This window comes from Chenopodium album, chromosome 18 (genome assembly GCF_948465745.1).
Source record: "Chenopodium album chromosome 18, dcCheAlbu1.1, whole genome shotgun sequence".
Classification (NCBI taxonomy): domain Eukaryota; kingdom Viridiplantae; phylum Streptophyta; class Magnoliopsida; order Caryophyllales; family Amaranthaceae; genus Chenopodium; species Chenopodium album.
This window is the reverse complement of record NC_137851.1, coordinates 29451232-29459919: the sequence shown is the minus strand read 5'-3', so window position 1 is coordinate 29459919 and position 8688 is coordinate 29451232. Positions and strand designations below refer to the sequence as shown.

Here is an 8688-nt window from a genome sequence, read left to right as displayed (position 1 = left end):
TGCCTGTGGTGCGCTACTACCCTTGTCGGAGGTTCGGGCTAGGTGGAGATCCTTATGCGCAGTTCCTTTCACCTTTTTCAGTGCCAGTACACCAAGAAATCATGGGCTCTCCAGTCCATACTAATCTTCAATTGAATCAAAACTATGTTATGGTTCCTGCAATTGATATAGAGCAATGTCATGACTTTCCAGTTTCTCTTGGATTACCTAATGATGTGAATCAAGTTGTTTCTTCTTTTTCACATGATTTCTCAATCAATTTGCAACCAACTGATATGCATGCAGGTTCTGATCTTGCGGCTCAATTGTTCTCACCTATTCGCCGCTCTACTTCACGGGGTTTGATACCCCTGAATTCTTTCGCTGCGGCGGTGCTACCCACTCTGTCATCTCCTTCGATTCCTTTTGTCCCGTCGACCTTTGAGGTGGGCGAATCTTCTAGGCAAGCACCAATAAACCAAGTCCCTCCTACGGTTCATCAACGTCAGCGTCGGACTGGTAACCTCTTTATTCAGGCACCACCACCAGCAACTTTGCCACAACCAAGTGCTATGCTTCTCACTATGCCACAGCCTATCGTTTTGCCACCATCGGCCACCACTTTTGATATTGTTAACACTGCTAGGGGTTTTATTGATGCAGGTAGACACCTAGCACGCTCGCTTATTGCAGCTAGGGATAATTTGGCTCAAGTCTATCCACATGAACACGCAACAAGGGCACCTTTTCTACCAAATTCACCTTCAATTTTTGGGGGATCTTTGCCAAATTTTCCATTGACAGAGTTTGACCCACCAAATTCTCTAGCGTCACCACTTTAGGAAGCTTCTTCGATTCGTACAATTGATGTTGATAAACTCTTTAATTCACCGAATTCAAATTGGACGGGAAAAAGGGTGAGGTATGCAGATCTGGATACAATTCGTTCTTTGGATGATGATATGAAAAAAGCTTTATGGATCTTCAATGGGTGGAGGCGAAGAGGAGGTGCACGTTGGAAAGGTGGGCAGATAAGGGTGGTTTTAGTATGTGGCAGCGATACAAATTTGGGGCTTGGAGCTATTGCTCTAAAGCCTTAACTGATGTTGATATGCCTTTACAATGGGGTGTGGATGTTAATACTGATTTGAGGATAGGGAAGGGGAAATGTGCTGCTTCTTCATTATCCTTTTGGAGCAAAGGCAAGATACAGAGAAGTGAAGAGGTCACTTCTGCTTTTAAGGAGGTACAGGAGGATATGGAGGTCGATTCTGTTCAAGCTAAGGGTGAGGTTGCTGCATCGGTTCAGCACCCGAGTGCTAAATGAGGATAATTGCGTGGAATTGTAGGGATTGAAATGACCCACACACCCCTACACGTCCTTATCTAGTGTGGCTTGTCTCTATTAAATGTCCTTTTGTTCTTTTTATTTCGAAAACTAAGATGTCGGTTGATTTGGTTAGGCCTTTGTTGGCTAGTTGTTCCTTGAACTTTTGTTTTGGTATAGATTCTATAAGATCTAGGGGCGGTTTAGCGGTTTTTGCTTGGACTAGTACTCCCGTTGCTTGTCTTTTGACTACTCAAAATGTCATTTTATGTAAAATACTTGATGATAGTGGAATGGAAAAATATGTAGCTTTTGTGTATGGTGCTCCGTCTTTGTATGACCGTCCTTTGGTTTGGCATACTCTTACTAATATTTTACATAGTTATCCGAAGTGTTTACTCTTGGGTGATTTTAATCAAGTAGAGTTTTTACTGATAAACTGGGTGGTAGTACTTTTATTAGAGGGCTTGATCTTTTCCTTGATTGAAGGTTAGAAAATGATGTCGTTGATGTTCCATTTTCGGGACCGAAATATACTTGGACGAATATGCGGCAAGATGATGATTTAATAATGGAAAGATTAGATAGGGGTTATGTCACTTCGGGTTGGTTTGAGGATTTTTCAGATGGCCGGATTTTTCATGAGCCGATTCTAGTGTCTGACCATGTAGCTATTGTGTATGACTTGAACCCTCTACAACTTAGGTCAAACCGACTGTACCAACTGGAGCAATGGTGTTTAAATTTCCCGGATGTCAAAAATTTGATTGGTACTTTTTGGTATGCTCCTTTCCAAGGGTCGCCGACTTTTATTCTAGCAAGGAGGCAACGTCTAGTACGTTCTCAAATTCAAAAATGGTGCCTTGTTAATAAAAAATTTTGGGGGTGAGTTGGAGGGGGTTCACGAATGATCTTAAGTCTCTTGGTTCAACAATTAATACCATTCATGAAGGGGGGGTGCTTTTGTTCAATCTCTATCGAATATTGTTCCTCAATGTCATCTTCCATTCGACTACTGGCTGTAGCGTCTTAAGTGTAACTGGCCTAAGGAGGGTGATGCACCAACTAAGAGGCTCTTCCTACAGGTTAAGAAAAGGAGTAAATTGAATAAGATACTCACTTTGCAGGATGAGCAAGGTTTATGGGTTGAGGGTCATGTGGCGGTTTCTACGTTGATTACTAGTTCTCTACAAACTCTTTTTAATCCTATTGTTGACAATGACCATGGCACATTTATTGACCTCCTTTTACGGGATATTCATTTTCCTTCTTTAACAACTGCGGATATTCTGTCTTTGGACCGCCTTTCACTTGGGTTGAGGTCCAAAATGCAATGTTTGATATTGTTGCTTCTAAGTCTCCGGGTCCCGATGGGTTTATTACTGAAATTTTTTCAGACTAATTGGGAGATTGTTGGTGATTCGGTAGTGTCTAGTGTTCTTCATTTCTTTTCTACAGGTTACTTGCTCAAGGAGTTCAATTCCACTCTCTTAGTCATGATTCCGAAAGTTGACACACCCGAATTGTCCACGCAGTTCCGACCAATTAGCCTTTGTAATACGATCTATAAGTGTATTGCCAAGTGCCTGGTTGAGCGCCTCAAGATGGTGTTGCCCAAATTAATTTCGGACTATCAACATGATTTTATTCTGGGACGGCATATGGAGGACAATATTTACCTCTCACCCGAGCTTTTGAACTTTATTAATACTAGACGACGACATTCAACTCGTCTAGCGGCGGTTAAGGTGGATATGTCCAAAGCTTATGATAGGGTTGATTTGATTTTTCTTATCAAAGCCTTACGGGCCTATGGGTTCCCAGATCGATGGCTGCACTGGATCTCACAGTGCATTTCCATAGTCTCCTTCCGCACTATAGTGAATGGCCAGTCGTCAGAGGCTTTTCATCCACGGTGTGGACTCCGACAAGGAGACCCTCTTTCTCTATATTTGTTCTTATTCTGTATGGATGTCCTTTCTCGAATGATGACTTTGGCTGAGTATATAAAGCTCTTTCATGGTGTGAAAATTTCAAGAAGGTCGCCTTCTATCTCTCATCTCTTCTTTGTGGATGATGCTTTATTTTTCTTTAAGGCTAGTTCGGATTCATGCCTGACAATTGCAAATATCCTACATAGATTTGGTAGGGCATCTGGTCAACAAATTAATTTTAGTAAGTCTTTTGTTAAATTTAGTCCCTCTTTTTCATCTTTTGATGTTGCTCTATTTAAGGACATCCTTAAGGTTATGCCAGTGTCTCACATGGGGAATCATTTAGGGGTTCCTTTTGATATAACAGGGAAGAAGACGGTCCACTTTGCCTATTTAGTTGAGAAGATCAAGGAGAAAGTCTTCTCATGGTCTACATGCAGCCTTTGGGAGTCAGCTAAACTCCTCTTGATCAATACTGTTCTTCTAGGGATATCCTCACATTTTAGGAAGTCCTTTAAGTTACCTTTGGCGGTCACTAATAAGATTGACTCGTTGATCACGTGGTTTTGGTGGGCAAAATAGGGAATTCGTAGTACACATTGGGTGAAGAGAGAAATTATCCGGCGACCAAAAGGAATGGGGGGGGCTTGGCATCCGGTCAGCTTCTGTTATGAATGAGCCTTACTTTTTAAGCAGGTTCAGAGGATGCATGTTCACCCTCAATTGCTAGCAGCTCAAGTTTTCAATGACATGCAACCGCGCTTTTTGTGCCCTGGCAGTGTTTTTAGTGGTTTCTCGGGTACAGTCTATTGGGCTAGACAAAGTTTGGTTAATGTTATGCTTAAATTTAGGCAAGGCTTTGCTTGGAAGATAGGGTCAGGACGAAATTTTCCTGCTTATAGTACTAAATGGGTTAATTCGAAGATTCCAGTTGTGCGTTCGAACCAGAACTTAGCGGCAAGTATATCTTGGAAGGTCAGTGACCTCATTAATAAGCATACTAGGACTTGGGATTCTGCAATTGTTCGTCAACGTTTTGAGTGGGAAAGTGCCCAGGAAATCTTGAAGTTAGAGTTGCCGCCAACTGAGGAGGCAGATTTGTTGTATTGGCCTGCTACTACTACAGGTATTTATACGGTGAAAATAGGATATGCTTTCCTTACTAATTTCTCAAAACCACCCCATCGGAAGGAAAGCTTTGATTTTTTCAAACTTATTTGGCGCCTTCAGATCCCCCCTAAGTGGCGTATTTTCTTGTGGAAATTGGGCCACAGTGGTGTACCATTGACGGCTAACCTTGAAGCCCGAGGTATGGATTTAGATACTATGCGTCAACTTTGTGATAGAGGTGATCAGGAAGTTGTTATGCATCTGTTTATGTTATGTTCTTTGGCTAAGTATGCATTGGAAACAGCTAGTGCAACTTTTGTCTACAATTACTCTGCATTTATTTCGATTCAGGAATGGGTGCAGAAGCTTATCCTGCTTTTTTATAATCAGGATGGTGTCCATAGTTTGGGTATTCAACACTTTGTTGCCACTCTATGGGCTTTATGCGTAACTAAGAACCAACAGGTCTTTCAGGGAACACTTGGGTCTCCGCAGGCTTTCAAGTTAAATCTAGAGGAGGCATGGAAGAGTCTCCAACACTACCTTAAGCCTGACCTCCGCTCTCTAGGAGTCCTTAAGGTTTATGATGATAATTGCCTTTCTCCGCCAAGGTTATTACAGGCTAGGCTTGGCCATGTGACAACTGTTGATGGGATTTCTTTGAGCCACTTAAACTGTACAGTTGCCATTGACGGGTCTTGGCATAAGGATACGAGCCAATATTGTAACACCCTAGAAATTCCTTTCTTTTAAAATACCTGATTTGCCCTGTTTAAAACCTTAAGTAGGAATATCTAAGACATTACCGCCACCGTGAAAACGGTTAAGGCAACTATCAAAGACACACAGCGGAAGACTAATTTCAAAACCATTCAAAACAAGTCAACTTGAAAAGTCAATCAACGAAAGTAAAGTCAAACCAAGTAAAATAAAATCAATTTACAACTTAGAACCATTATAGGCCCTTATTAAAACCAAACCAAATTCAAAACCTTTTCGTTAGTCACGCATAATATTAATATCATAAATAATTAAAGCAATAAACACATCATATACTTACAGAAACTAGCATGATTCACTTCTTCACACATGTCCATTCATAAATATGCTTCATCACCTGAAAAGCTTATCTCTACCTATTTCCACTACTCTCCATTAAAAATGGGTCATCATAGGGCCAAGATAAAGACAAGGCCAATAAACACACAAAACACACAATCAGCAAAGCTGAGTACATAAGCGTAATTAACACACTAACATGCAATTACCTATCCGCACACAACTTACCTTGTTGCACCTGTTTTTTTCAAGCATACAACATTCAACAAAACTTCTCACTAGACAACTATATTATTTATTTAGCGTTGATTACGCATCGAACGGGTTTCCCACTAACCTCCCCCAATAAATTGTGGTTACTGACACGGGAGCTAACCGTGCCAGCATCAAAAACCACTCATAGGTGGCGGAATTCCTGCGCATAATAATAATAAAAGGAATATACAGCGTCCTGTACTCCAGTAGAAGTTATGATCAAATATAAAGTCACATAACTCCCTCCATATGTTCATACTCAAGGTATATACGTTCCAAGAGTTTTGGTGCGTAATCTCTTTCACTTTACGTTATTTACAGATTATTAAACTTGGTGATGACTCTCAAACCATAATCGTTCAATCAACAGTAATTAATCAATCAATTAAACACACCAATTTAATTCTTGAATAATTAGTGACCACATAGTATTTAATGTTGAACCCTTTTTAAATCTACCTCGGCGTCAAAGACACCTTAAACGCATAAAGCGCCACAAATCCTATACCTCGGTGTTAAAAACACCTTAAGTGCACTAAGGCACCAACATACAATTTATTCCTTGTGTACATAGACACTTATATAGCTCTTTCCTCATGCTTATAGCATCAATAAAAATTATATGAACCATAATAAAATCCCTTTTCAATATTCCAAACCAAATTAAACATTCAGTTTAATTAAACATGCTCCCTAATTAAACATGCTCTCTAACATGCCAAAAATAAATATGTGGTTCATAAATACTATTCCAAACTATTATTTTCCATCCAATAATCCATCACAAATAAATCATGCTTCATAATCCAATCACCAATAACATCCAAATCATAATTTCTAATCCAAACCTAGCATGATACTACTTGTAATCAACCAAACACATTTAACAAGCTACTACATCAATATAATTATGCTAAGTACGCAAACGTACCTTGTATACGATCTTAAAATCGCCACGACTAATAAAAATCGCTCACTTCAAAATCTCCTACAATTTAAAAATCATAGAAGAATATTAAAATCCTCTCTACACAAATTTCCAGCAATATATACTATTATAAAACCCCTCATAATTTAATTAAAATAAGCTGAAATTATATTTCAAACATCATACTTTAATCCCAATTAATGGGTAATTAAAATTCCTTGAAGAAACTTGATTTTAAATGTTCTACTAAAAATTCCAGCACTATATTTTAATGAAAACTTGTTGTAATTTAGCCTTAAAACACTTTAATCAAAGGTTTACACCATTATATATCATAATCCTTCAATAATTTATAAATCAAGAACCTAGGGTTTCAAAAATTGGGGCTTTTTAATTAAAAACATAATCTGAAAATTAACATATTACTCATAATCAAACATCAAAATCAAATCCTAAAACTCATAATTAAAAATTAGATTTAGGAATAAATTGGTTTTTAAAAATAAAGTTTTAATAAAAAAAATTTTTATTCGAAAACGGTGGCTGGTCGGCCACCACTGTCGGCTGCCGCCGGCTGGTGCTGCTGGTGGCTGGCGCCAGCGACCCACCGGTGGTGGTGGTGGCCGGCGGTAAGGGGGAGCCGAAAAGGGGAAGGGGAAAAAGAGAAAGAAAAATAAAGAAAAATAAAGAGAAAGGGAGAGAAGTTTACCTTGGGTTTTCTCCACTCTGGGCAAAGTTTGATTTGCCTCATATGTGGGATATTTATACCCCTTCTCTAAGACCCTTCTCCCTAAACTTTCCTCTTTTAATTTTCCTAATCCCATCCCTAATAAAAGTTTACTAAAATAAAACTTTCCTTAAATTAAACCTCAACTTAATTAAATAAATTTTCCTTTTATAAATATTTTCAAACTTATTAAAATAAATAATTAAAATACTTTAAATAAAACATTCCAATTTAGTTAAATACTTCTGAAAATACTTATTTTAATTAAAATACGTATAGAAATACGAGGTATTACAAATATGGCATAGGATGGACAGCTAACTTCACCAACACTGTCGAGATGAAGGTTGGTGGGAGTTTTGGGATTACTGACTCAGCACTTATGGCAGAAGCGATAGCTTGCGTATCGGCTTTAAAGTGGGCTCTTAGTCATAGCCTTATAAATGTTATGGTTTTCACAGATTCAGAGGTCCTAGTTGCTCTTCTTCGGCGGCCAACCAATACCAACGTCAACCTGCATTGGACATTACAAGAGATTTGTCAACTTGGATCTCATTTTCAGCTCTGTAATGTCCTCAAAGTAGACCGGGACAAGGTTTAGCAAGCACACGTGATTGCTAATGATTGTCGTACTAATCTAGTTACTTTTCCAGTTTTAGTTTAATCTTGTTTTTTATGTTTGTTTTCTGCATTTGTAAAAAAAAAGGAAATATATGCATTATATTTTAAAATTTTGATATGCATAATAAGAAAAGAGTACCTTAGGCTATTGGAATAAAGTGTCACGTGTCAACCGCAAAGTTCTGTCGTTCCCATCAAAAACTCAAGATTCTATCAATTCCATATCAATCAAAATCTGAAACATACACTAAAAACATAAAATTATGTTAAAAATCACAAATTATCGGTGTAAGAGTCACTTAATCATATGAAATTCAGCTCAAAATCTATTCGAGAATCACTATAAATACTTCAAATACACAGATTAAGGTGATCCACTATCAAAAATTCCACAAAATTACAAAAAATCTACTAACACCTAGTTGATATACTATTGAAATTTACTGATATTATATTACAGGCATGCATGCACATTTAATCACAGAAGGTAAGATGACAATATAACAAACGAACAACTTGTGTAGGAAGTCAACAACCAATACAGAAATTACCTTTCTTTATTCTGGTTTTCTGAATGTGATCAAAGACGTTTAGGTGTTTTTCGACAATAGTTACGGCCACAAATCAATAAAATATGGATAATTTTAGAGAAAACCATTTTTGCTTCATCACTCAACCACAATAACTACAAACTAAAATCAACACTGCGAATCTGATTTTGTTGGAGTTTTTTTCAGGGAAAACCATG

The 8688-nt window shown here is 38.1% G+C and overlaps 1 protein-coding gene across 1 annotated transcript; it reads left to right on the top strand.

Moving 5' to 3' along the window:
- The first annotated feature begins 1422 nt into the window (after positions 1 to 1422).
- LOC145592039 (uncharacterized) lies at positions 1423 to 7920 on the top strand. Its single transcript, XM_081648505.1, has 4 exons — positions 1423 to 1656; positions 2332 to 3771; positions 3937 to 5045; positions 7599 to 7920. The coding sequence occupies exons 1-4, from the start codon at positions 1423 to 1425 to the stop codon at positions 7918 to 7920; spliced, it is 3105 nt and encodes a 1034-aa protein (XP_081504631.1).
- Positions 7921 to 8688: the final 768 nt, after the last annotated feature.